A 12,451-nucleotide genomic window follows, 5' to 3' on the forward strand; every position below is an offset into this window, starting at 1 on the left:
ACAGTTCTGCGTCTTCTTCTAGACCCAGATGCCTTCTCACTTCTCCTCTCGCCTCACCGCGTTAGCTGAGACTTTCTGCACAACGTGGGAACGGAGTGTGGGAGGCCAGCTCTATCTAATTTTCTTCAGATTCGTCTAATTTTAATTACTTTCTTATTTTATGTTTTCGAGTCATAGTTCAATAATGTATTCCAGCATGTAATGCTTCATCAAAAGTAGTGTCATTCCTCTACTAAGAAGACATATTTCTGTTTTATTATAAAACGTTCTTCAACGTTAATAAAATGCTTCCGTAGTAAGCTAGGGCACTAAGATTTGAAAGGACTGCATAAAAGTAACAAAAGTTTTATTTTTAAATACTAAAAAAAATATGAAAAAAATAGTATACCACGTGACATAAATGTCGAGGTTTAAATATTGACTAAATTAACGATTCTTCAAAATGACCTATTGTCCGACTGTGTCTACTTCAACCAAAACATTTAGAGGAAATGAAGAAAAAACTCACTCGTTTCTTTTGCTATCTGTGCTTAGAAGAATATAGCCTAGTGCACACTTGCAACACAAGCTCTGAAGTGAGACAGTCCCCGAAAAGTCTCGCCTTGTCTGGGTCAGTTTCTCAAGCGGTTTACAGGTGGCTCTTTCCCACCTATAACAGGGACACTGGCACTCTCCACCTGATGGGGCTCCCACAGGGTTCAGGAAGGCCTCTCCCGGAGCCGTGCTCAGAGCAGCGCTAGTTCGCAGCAGGCGCTCATGGATACTGACTATTACCATCCCCACTGGTTCCTGAGGCATGGGCGCTGCAGCATTTCCCTGATTGGAAAAGCCGGTCCTGCTGCGTCCACGCTGGCCTCCTACAGCTAATTCCCTGCGGTCCAGGTGAGCCTTCCCTGGGGCAGACCCTTTCCCGCCATCGCTCAGAACCCCTGCAGCGGCTCCTGGCTCCCAGGGCAAACCCGGAGCCCACACCCGGAGCACAGCCCGCCCCGCCGGCCCCTTTCTGGGTTCCTGGCCTCCACAGGCTCCGCTCCCGGGCCCCTGCTGTGCGGAAAACCTCCTGCGTTCTGAGCACGGTCCCGCCTGCCTCCCGGCTGCCCCCCCCCCGCTGAGCTCCCTGCATGGGGGGGGCTCTCCTCAATGTCACTTCACCAGAGGGGCCTCCTCGCCACCTAAAGGAAAGAGCACCCGCCCAACACACTCTCTTCCTTTTCTCCCACCAAGTTTGTCACCCGAGGACACACTTCTTAGTTATTTGTTTCTTTATCTTCTTCCTAAGTGGAATGGGATCCATTCAGGTAAACTTTTTTTTCTCTCTGTTTCTGTTTCCTGCTACACCCCAGCACCTAGAACTGTGCCGGGCACAGAGCAGGAATTCTCTCTCTGTTTCTGTACTTAACTGTGTGACAAATGATGGAGAATATTCCTATGTTTCTTCTAGGTCCAATAGCCTCACCTCATCTGACCTTTATGGGGTCATGAATGGCGCCTCGTTAAGAAAACTCAAACATAACTCGCAGCCTTAGGTCAGGCATGGAGCCCGAGAATTGCCTACGCGATGCTCTTATTCAGATGTTTATAAGATGATGTAATGGATACATTCACAATATTATAGACAATGCAGTCTCTTTGTGTTTGGGACTCCACGCTCCTCAAAGCCTGGCTCTAGAACCACTCTTTCAGCCGGACCTGGGAGCTTGTCAGAAATGCGGGTCCCAGCCCCTCCCCCCCCAAACTGCCGGGCCTGGCCCTCCCTCAGGTGACTGCTGTGCTCTGAAGCTTGGAAACCCCTGCTCTGAGGAATACTTCAGTGGCTCATCTCAGTTCTCCGACTCCCTCTTCTAAACCCTAGCACACCACACCCTACCTACAGCCTACGTAAAACCGTGCACTGAGGGCTCGACTCTACTGTCCATCCCGGCATGAACTCTCATACTGGCCAGTATGGTCTTTTTCATCGGTCAGTTCCCAAAAGTCACCTTCTGAGGTTTGGAAGCTCTGACTTGTTCCAGCTACTTTGCTGGAGCCCAGTGTTTAGGAGTTCGAGTCCCTCCATCTTCAGTGGTCACCTGCGTTCTCCCCCGTTTATTTAGAACGTGCTGGAAACACACAGAATGGGGACTTCTTTCTCTCATGTTTCTCTAAGGCAGAGGTTTTCAAACACTTTGTAACCGGGGATTTGTTTCCCAAATGAAACGCGCTGTTGGTGCAGAACAGGTAAAGCCGGCCCATAGAGGACTGCTCTGGCTCCCACTGATGGACTCAGGCTGTTCCTGACTCTCCCTGACCCGCCCCTCCTCCCACCCGGTGTGGACACAGGGTGGGGTCCACAGTTGTAGGTCAGAGAAGCTGCACGGTCTCTCAGAGTGTGGTCGGCACCAGGATTTCTGGGCCTCGGTGCTGGGCCACCCCAACCAGAGGTCCTGGTCCTGGAATACACACGGACAGGCACCGCGTCAGTCTCACCCTCGGGTGTGGGCTCTGCTCTAGAGCTCTATCCGGAGTGTCGTTCTTCTCAAAGGAATAATAATCACACAAGGAGGGTGTCTGCCCACAGTCATCCCCAATTATCCCGCTCAAGGTTCTCTAGCCATTCAGACAGACACCCCAAGGGTCAAGACATTTTAAAAGGTGAAGTCTCATTTTCTCTGAATAATTTTTTTTTTTTTACAGAGGCAGAGATAGACAGGGACAGACAGACAGGAACGGAGAGAGATGAGAAGCATCAATCATCAGTTTCTCGTTGCGCGTTGCGACTTCTTAGTTGTTCATTGATTGCTTTCTCATATGTGCCTTGACCACAGGCCTTCAGCGGACCGAGTAACCCCCTGCTGGAGCCAGCAACCTTGGGTCCAAGCTGGTGAGCTCTTAGCTCAAGCCAGATGAGCCCGCGCTCAAGCTGGTGACCTCGGGATCTCGAACCTGGGTCCTTCCGCATCCCAGTCTGACGCTCTATCCACTGCGCCACCACCTGGTCAGGCTCTCTGAATAATTTTAACTAGAGCATTTGTTCTAACAGTGAAACACACAGAAATTCTGATAAATGGATTACTACATTTACAATGTTAAGTAACTTAGTAAACGTTTATCAATCACCACTTTTCTAGGATTTGTTAGGGAAAACCACAGTAGTTTGGACGAATGTCCCACCCTCGACGACACAGCTCCAACAGCAGGAAGAAAAGCACAAAACAGACAGCAGGACGAGGTCTGAGCTGTCTAGAAAAGGTCCTTTCCATTCTGGAGTAAGGGGTGGCTCTCCCCATTTCTCTACATCATCGGGAACACAATCAACCAAAATGTGTTTTAATTAAATAAGGAATAGTAGAGAAGAAAGACAAGAGCTGACAGGGATATGTCTGTGCCTCAAGCATCTGTTTTGACCTTAGCACAAAAGTAGCTCATGCTCCCACCACCCCTGGCTCCTTGAAAATAAATACAATCGTTACGGTCATAAGGGCTCTGTCCCTTACGCCCTTTCTCGACGTGAAAACCTTTATGTTGTTCTACTTATTCAATGCATCGTCTCGCATTTTATATCCAAAGGTCTCCTCCTGGGGAGGTCTCCCCCCAGTGACAGAACTGCACACAGACACAAAGACCCCTTCTCGTTGGGGACGTCACCACACAAACGCTTACCTGGGCTTCCGGCTGGCGAGGCCCCGCTCTCTCCGTCCTCGTTCAGAATGACAGCCAGGCCCACCGAGTCGGTCGGGAGGACGGAGCTGCTGAAGTCCACGCGAGTGAGGCTCTCCGGCTCCCGGGCGGGGCGTCCTGCCGTGCTCCGTGGGCTGTCCCCGCCGGGGGTGGTCATTCCTGGGCCTTCTCGCCCGGGTCTCAGCACGACGTGGACGATGCTCTGCTGGTCCAGGTCACAGCTCTGCGTGGGAACAAGGACAGGCACACTGAGAACCGCTAGCATTGACGCGCCCCGGGATGCTGAACATGCCCTCGGTTCTCGAGTGTGTAAGAGATTCTCAGATCTGCTTCCACGCGATGTCTGTGTGCAGTCACGGTGTGCACAGGAGAGTGGCGTGTGTGATGGGCCGAGTCAGGCGTGCCCACCCTGCCCAGGGGCCACAGCGCCCGCCCGGTGCCTGCTGCACACGCAACATGGAAGCGGGCCAGACACTGAGAAACAGGGATAAAGGAAACACGGCCACACAGAACTAAAGTAACATTCAAAGGGATGTGAATCTCATATAGACAAAATTACGTAGCATGCACAGGAAAGAGTAACGTTCATTTAAAACTGATTTGCTCAGAAGTGATTATGTTCTCATAATTATCAGCTTTGAGGACTGGCATTCACCCCTATTTTAAAAAGTAAAGAGAGTTGCTTATTACCAAGCACAGGGCATTTTCTCCAGAAGTTAAGATACATGTGTTTATGATAGAGCCTACATACAGCCTTACATCACAGCAAACACATTGTCACCCTAAGGGGACCCGGGAGTCATGGCCTGCTTCTTCCGGCTTCACAGGAGAACATGGGACCCGTTTACAAAAATGTTCTGCATCTATACATGGATATGTACCAACAGGAGGCTTGAAAACTCAGTGGAATGAAAGTTAGACATCAAGATTATGTGCTAATACAAAAATTAGACTACATGGAATCCCAGGTTCATAATATCTACTGGACAGAAACTGTCACTCATCTGCCCCGCCTCCCACAGAGCGAGGACCTCACTCAGGCTCAGAAAATGCCCAATCTCAATGTCTTCAAACCACCTGTTGCCGTTCGCTCTCATTTCACAATGAATTCCGCCTCCCACCTCATGCAACCCCAGCCAGCACGTCCTGCCTGCATGATCAGACTTTCTAGACGGGTGTCCGTCACTCACAGGCACTGCTGTGGTCTGAGTCCTTCACTCTGGAAGGTCACTGCGATGGCTCTGGTCCTAAGTACCAATCCCACCAGCCGGGAAGTTTCCTGGGGCCGGAGACATGGGACAAAGGCTGACAGCTCCACCTTCCGTCAGGAATGTCTGAAGGAAACACACAGACGAGGCGGGTCTTGGGTTCTGGGTAGGCCACGTGGATATCCTCTGTCCTGCGTGGTGGGGTGCAGGCTTCTGACCCACCCCTGGAAGGGGCCACACCTCACATGCTCGGCTGGGGCAGCGTGCCGCCCGGGTGGCGCAGACGTCTCTTCCGGACTCATGGGAGCTCGGGTCGGCACCGCCCCCTCCTCCTTCTACCCTTTGCCACCACTGGGCTCCGGCGTGGACACAGGTGAGCACGGGAACTTCCTGAGGCGAGTCTCCGTGCCCTGGTGTGGTCGGCACAGTTCTGAGAGGACCCGCAACACCCTTGTTGAACCCCTTCCTGCAAGTGCGGGAAGAGACCTACGATGTGATGGCAGGTCACCCCCGATTAGATGACGTCGTATCGCACATGAACTTTAAGGATTGATCATCTAATCTGGGTAGGCCTGACGCAATCAGTGAGCCCTTTAAGGATATGGGTTCTTCCTGGTGAAAACCAGGTGAAGCATGAGACCCACTCAGCAGGAAACGGGTCCCCACGCTGGCCGTGAACGTGGAAGGGGCCATGTGCCTCAGGTCTAGAAATGCAGGCAGCCTGTAGGGGCTGAGAGTGGCCCCTGGCTGACAGTGTGGGGGAAACAGCTGTGTTAGGCTTGCTCACTGGCGTCCCGGCTGCAAGCACATTGCACGATTAGTGCATGAGCATGTGGCAGAAAGCCACGTGTGTGTCTATGAAAAACTATGGCCGCTTTCCCTCGGTGGGGGCGATTTGCCCAGATCGCTCTCCTGCCTCTGGGAGGTGCGGTTCCACGATTCCCTCAGCCGCCGCCGCTGTGAGGGGCGGTGTTCCTGACCCCTCACCCTCCACTGCGCAAAGCGGTTTTCCTTTGTTGATTCGCTCGCCTGTCTCTGCGAGCCTCCAATAAACGGGTGTGGCCTGAGCCTTTCCAGCTCCGCGGTTCCTCTCATCTGCCCAAGTCCAATGTGAACCTGCCTGGCCTCGACCACCAGCATTACAGACAGCAAGAGAGCTGGGTCCCTAACCCTACAACTGCAAGGAAGCCAGTTCTGCCAGCGCCATGTAAGCTTGGAGAAGGACCCCGAGCTCCAGAGGAGACCCAGCCCTGGCCGACCCTGGAACTTCAGTGGGGGAGGACTTCAGCCAGGGGAGGACTTCAGCGGGGGAGGACTTCAGTCGGGGGGGAGGACTTCAGCCGGGGGAGGACTTCAGCGGGGGAGGATTTCAGCGGGGAAGGACTTCGCCAGGGAGGACTTCAGCGGGGGAGGACTTCAGCCAGGGGAGGACTTCAGCGGGGGAGGACTTCAGCCAGGGGGAGGACTTCAGCCGGGGGAGGACTTCAGTGGGGGAGGATTTCAGCGGGGAAGGACTTCGCCAGGGAGGACTTCAGCGGGGAGGACTTCAGCCAGGGGAGGACTTCAGCCGGGGGAGGACTTCAGCGGGGGAGGATTTCAGCGGGGAAGGACTTCGCCAGGAAGGACTTCAGCGGGGGAGGACTTCAGCCAGGGGAGGACTTCAGCGGGGGAGGACTTCAGCCAGGGGAGGACTTCAGCGGGGGAGGACTTCAGCCAGGGGGAGGACTTCAGCCGGGGGAGGACTTCAGCGGGGGAGGATTTCAGCGGGGAAGGACTTCGCCAGGGAGGACTTCAGCGGGGGAGGATTTCGCCCAGGAGGACTTCGGCGGGGGAGGACTTCAGCCGGGGGAGGACTTCAGCGGGGGAGGATTTCAGCGGGGGAGGACTTCGCCCGGGAGGACTTCGGCGGGGGAGGACTTCAGCCGGGGAGGACTTCAGCCGGGGAGGGCTTCGGCGGGGGAGGGCTTCGGCGGGGAGGACTTCGGCGGGGGAGGACTTCCGCCGGGGAGGACTTCAGCCGGGGAGGACTTCAGCGGGGGAGGACTTCAGCGGGGGAGGACTTCCGCCGGGGAGGACTTCCGCCGGGGAGGACTTCAGCCGGGGAGGACTTCAGCGGGGGAGGACTTCCGCCGGGGAGGACTTCAGCGGGGGAGGACTTCAGCGGGGGAGGACTTCCGCCGGGGAGGACTTCCGCCGGGGAGGACTTCAGCGGGGGAGGACTTCAGCGGGGGAGGACTTCCGCGGGGGAGGACTTCAGCGGGGGAGGACTTCAGCCGGGGAGGACTTCCGCCGGGGAGGACTTCAGCCGGGGGAGGACTTCGGCGGGGGAGGACTTCGGCGGGGGAGGACTTCGGCGGGGGAGGACTTCGGCCGGGGAGGACTTCGGCGGGGGAGGACTTCGGCGGGGGAGGACTTCGGCGGGGGAGGACTTCGGCGGGGAGGACTTCCGCCGGGGAGGACTTCAGCCGGGGGAGGTCCTGGGCAGAGAACACGCCTGCGCTGTGCCGAGACTGCTGAGCCCGGCCAACCATGGGACCGTGAATAGGTGTGTCTGCCCTGAGGTTCTGGTCATTGTCGTGCAACAAGAGAAAACCAGTGTCACTGGCCACCCCCTCTAAGCCTCTGTCACTGCCACCTAACATTCCTCACCTGTCAGCTCAGTATGAACTGACTTGGGGTGCTCTGCCAACCTCTTTAAACATAATCATAATGTGAAGGCCTCTGTCCCCACACCACACACACACACTCTCTCTCTCTTCCTAGAGAAATGAGATGTCAGGTGGCTTTTAGAAAGATGAGCAAATTGTCAAAATATCATGACACCAGTTATACATAGTTTGAGAAGTAATTCAGTTCTACTCGTTCTGCTACAATTTTAAAAAATGCAACATTTTAATGAAAGCAGTTAGTAACGCAGGGAATCGAGTGTTTCTGGGGCACCCCCACGTTCACACTGCTGTCCACATGGGTCCAGCATGCGGGCCACCCTCCGCCACGTTGAAGCAGATGGCCAACCCGAATGTCCTCCAAGGACACCCCTTTCCATCAACCTCCTGGGCGGCTCGCGGGGGTGTGGGCACGTCTCCCAGGTCCTGAGAGACAGAGAGGCTGACAACCCCGGCCTTCCGTCCAGAGTGTCCCCAGGGAACTTACACAGGAGGTGTCTTGGGCTGTAGGGACGCAGAGACCCTCCCGGCAGGAGGCAGCAGCTAGCGGGTTACATTCAGCCCCAGAAAAGGAGAGGTGTCTTCCTTACTGCTCGCCAGCAGGGCCTGTGCCAGCAGGCAGCAGCCTGGCACGGGCGGAGCTGCTCCGTCCGGGGGCCTCTCTGCCCTCGCCCCCTCAGCTGGCTCACAAGTCCCGCAGCCGTCCCCTCATGGGACAGCCTCTCCTCCGTCAGACCGGCTGCAGTAACCAGCTTCTCCCCCTGCCTCCTGTCCTCACAGCCCCAGGACCGCCCCTCCGCAGCCTCGGTCATCCTGGGCCCCTGTCTGCCCCTGCCTGCTCCACCGTGTCCGTCCAAGCCCCCTATCCCCCAGGTGCTGCCCCGTCCCCACCAAGAACTCTCAGTATCCCCGCGTTTCCCAAGCGCTTCAGCAGAACCACCACCCTGGGCTCCGCCTCCCACTGTCACCTCTAGCTGGAGGCCAAGAGCGACGGATGCCAGCCCAGATACACGCGTCCACCTTCAGCTCCTTTCCAGCCCACGGTCACCTCCCGTTTCAGGCCCCCGCCCTGCACGGGCGCTGGGATCGCTCCAGCACCGCCAGCTGCCCCTTCTGTCCGGGCACCGTGTTCGGCAGTCCGTGCGGGTGCTGCACGACCTTCCCAAACGCCTCGCTGTCTATCGCCTGCCAAGGAGACCTCACAGCTCACCGTCCTCTTCAGGTGCGTCAGGCTGCCCTCTCTTCCAGAGCACCTGTGTACACCTGTGTACGCCTGTGCAGATTACAGGAGTCTTCAGAAACAGTTGCTGTCCTCTGCCCCTCTCCCGCCCTTGGGCACATTAGCAGATGTGACTAAACCGGGGCTGTAATGTGTATCTGCAGCTCCGCCGTGGCCATGAGAAGAGCAGGCTGGCTGGTTTCCACTTGCACGCGTTGCCCAGCCCTGGGCCCGGGCACAGAGCGCAGAGCCGTCCGGTGGACAGCGGGCAGGGCCGCGGGGTCCCGCTGGCCCGCAGACAGGGACGGTCCTGTGACCGCAGGGCTCTGAGATGCTGCAGCTGTTCTGTGCGCAGCAATCGCCTGCAGTGCTCTAGTTTCCATTCTAACTGGACCGACTACGGATGTTCTATCGTCATCTGTCTCCAGGTCAGTGCTCAGACAGCACTCTAGGAACTGGACGCAGCCTCCGGCCCAAAGTCATCCGAACGGCCCCCGCCAAGATCTGAGGACGCTCACAGGTGGGCAGGTCGGCGAGGATGTGCCTGACGGAGAGAGGGCGCAGAGTCAGCCCCCGGCACGTCCTGGGTTCTCCCCACAGTGAGCTCTCTCCCAGGAGGCCCAGGAACCCGGGCCGACGAATCCCCTCTCCACACCCGGGGCTCAAGCGCCCCCCGAGAGCCTCCGGATGAAAGCCCTGCCGGAGTCTGGTCTGAACCCTGATGTGGCCGCCTGCTGACTCTCCTCCTGCGGGGCCGGAGCGCGGGCACCTGCGTGTGGGCGTCTGGTCCCCGCTGGCACCGCAGGGTCTTTGAGAGCCGTGGGGGTCCCACTTCTCTTATTTACCAAGTGCCTCGCACGCACGGCGCTCTGAACCTCGCAGGCGTAGAAAACACGGCATGAGTTGAGAAGGCGAATGACTAAGGGGAATAAAACACGAGACTGAGGTCACAGAGTCATGGGCTCCGCAGCTGAGGTGCTCTGAGAACAGACCACGGGGTTAAAGCCAAAGAAATGTCATTGACTAGCTGCAGGGTCTTCGGGCAAATGGCTTTTCTTCCCTAAGCTTCCGTCTCTACATCTGCCACAGGCAACGGCACCGCCCATGCCGAAGGGCGCCCCGCAGGGTCACGGAGATAATGGGGTGCAGTCCCCCTCCTGCCACAGGCAACGGCCCCGCCCATGCTGAAGGGCGCCCCGCAGGGTCCCGGAGATGACGGAGTGCAGTCCCCCTCCGACGGAGTGCAGTCCCCCTCTGGCCCGCAGCGAAGGGTCAGCATGGCGCTGTGAGCATCGCCGCTGTCACCTCGGGGGCTGGAAAACTAAAAGGGACAGGTCCCTTACCTGGCACGTCAACACAGCCACTCCACTCACACAGTTGGATTTGGAAAATGTACAAAGGTGGAGCTGGTGGCCCTGGCTGGTTGGAGCTGGTTGGCTCAGCAGTAGACTGTTGGCCCAGCAAGTGGATGTCCCGGGTTCTATTCCCAGTCAGGGCACTCAGGAGAAGTGACCATATGTGTCTCCTCTCCTCTCCCTTCTGTCTCTCTCTCACTCTCTCTCTCTCTTCCCCCTCCCATGGCTCAACTGATTTGAGCACTATGGCCCCAGGTGGTGAGGATGGTTCCATGGAGCCTCCACCTCAGGTGCTAAAAATAGCTTGGTTGCGAGCAAGGCCCCATATGGGCAGAGCATCGGCCCTAGGTGGGTCTTGCTGGGTGGATCCTGGTTGGGCGTATGCAGGAGTCTATCTCTCTGTCTGCCTTCCTCTCACTTAAAAAAAACAAAACAAGAAAAACAAATAAAACAAAGGTGGAGCAAGCAGAAGCTATCGATGGGACACTTACTCTGGTAACACCCCAGCTTTCTGTGAACTAGAAAATGATGCAACACCCCTCTATGCCCAGACGCCATCGAACACACGGAGAATCTGAGCAAACCCCCAGGGCTGCTCACGGACACACGTGGAAGAAATCCAAACTCTGAGATTCCCTTTCCAACCCGATGTTCCCAGTGCTCAGAGAAAGCTGCAGACAGCAGGACAAGGCAGGGCCCCAGACAGATTTCCACGGTCACGGTGATAGGTGATACTCTGGGAAGGCATTTCCCAGTCCCTGCCCATGGCTCTGAGACCACTGCCGGCTCGGCCTCTGACGCTCAGAGGAGGTGTTGGCATCAGGAGCGGTCCCCTCGGTGGTGGCGTGACTGGATCGCCACGCTGGTACAGCTCAGAGCCCGTCCACAGCACACACTGCGAACAATGAACTTGGAAAAGTTCAGGTCTCCGGCCACGCCCAAGCCCCACATAAAATGCAGTCTCGCAGTGCACACAGAATTCTTCCTGCGGGGAGACATTCTCGGCGGGGAGGCAGCGGGTTCTCCCCACCCCTCCTTCTCCGTTTAAAACTTTCTCAGGACAAAACAATGTCTTATTTCTCTGTGTTTTCTCAATAACTTGAACATTGTGTGTGTGACAGAGGAAACAATACAGTTGTGTTTACAGTGATAACAACTTATTAGCAAGGGAGGCAGTGACGTAAGTTGTGTACTGTGGGCAAAGTGAGTAGTTCGTTGCCCGCTGGGCTTGGTCCTTGGCTGTCCTGGGAGCCACCGGTCTCCTGGGCCCTGAGAGCAGCACCCTGGGCTCTCTCCGGGACCCGTGAGAGGGAGACATGCAGGGAGTGACCGGATGTCCACAAAACGTCTGTGTGGCTGTTTGCCAACAAATGACCTACTCCCAGCCAGCAGGCCATCACCCCACAATATCCAAGACGTGGATGTACTGTTATTTTCCTGAAAGTAGGAAAAGGACACATCTGAGGATCCGGTCATCCCATCAGAACACTGAAAAGGAGCAAAATTGGAAAAACCTGCTGATGCCTCTCAACCTATTCTTAACTTTTTAGATCTTGTACAAGTAAATAATGTCACTCAGACCAACCGATCAGCCAGCCAATCAGCCAACCAGCCAACCAGCCACTGGGATTGAAAAGTTATTGCCATGATTTCCAAATCCTTAAAGAAAGGGTTAGACAGATAATCCCTAAAATAACAATTATGGTAGTAATAAAAGTGATATAAATGCATGATACTCTGGCAGTCTAACTATCCTCTGGATGGTACCATCAGGTCTTTAGATGTAATCAGTTGTCTACCACTCCCACAGTCCTCTGAGGGGCGTGTCGCCACCCTCAGGGGAGTTGTGTGAGAGGCCAGGGGAACTGTGCCCCTGTGCCCGGCATGACAAAGCTCGTCACATCACTTGTTGTCACTGCTGTTCTTTTCGGTTCTACAGAGAGGCTCGCATGAGAGGCCCAGCTCTGCAGGGTGGCACTGAGAGGGAGGGACGGTGGCCGGCTGGCAGGGGAGGACCACCCACATGTCCGGGGTGAAGAGCGAAGCCGGGAGGCAGCAGGGGTTCTGTCCCACGTACGACTAGGGACAGAGGGACGACTAGGAGGGGAGTGCTGAGCACTAGATGTCCCTGGGGCTGCAACAGTTTGAAAGTAGCAAAAGAAAGTTCATGTGAATCTCATGAAAAAAAAAAACAAAGAGCCTGACCAGGGGGTAGCACAATGGATAGACTGTCGAACTAGGACACGGAGGACCCAGGCTGGAAACCCCAAAGTCGTCGGCTTGAGTGTGGGGTTGCTGGCTTGAGCAAGGGGTCACTGTTTTGAGCAAGGGGTCACCGACTTGGCT

At 56.0% G+C, this 12,451-nt stretch overlaps 1 protein-coding gene across 1 annotated transcript in view; it reads right to left on the reverse strand.

Annotated features, from left to right (window-relative positions):
* PRKN (parkin RBR E3 ubiquitin protein ligase) overlaps nt 1-12,451 on the reverse strand; it is an 893,077-nt gene that overhangs the window by 535,427 nt on the left and 345,199 nt on the right. The window contains exon 3 of the mRNA XM_066372515.1: nt 3,640-3,880. Within this exon, the coding sequence (XP_066228612.1) occupies nt 3,640-3,880 (241 nt within the window). The remainder of the gene's footprint in view (nt 1-3,639; nt 3,881-12,451) is intronic.

The sequence above is a fragment of the Saccopteryx leptura genome, chromosome 3 (assembly GCF_036850995.1).
Source record: "Saccopteryx leptura isolate mSacLep1 chromosome 3, mSacLep1_pri_phased_curated, whole genome shotgun sequence".
Lineage (NCBI taxonomy): Eukaryota > Metazoa > Chordata > Mammalia > Chiroptera > Emballonuridae > Saccopteryx > Saccopteryx leptura.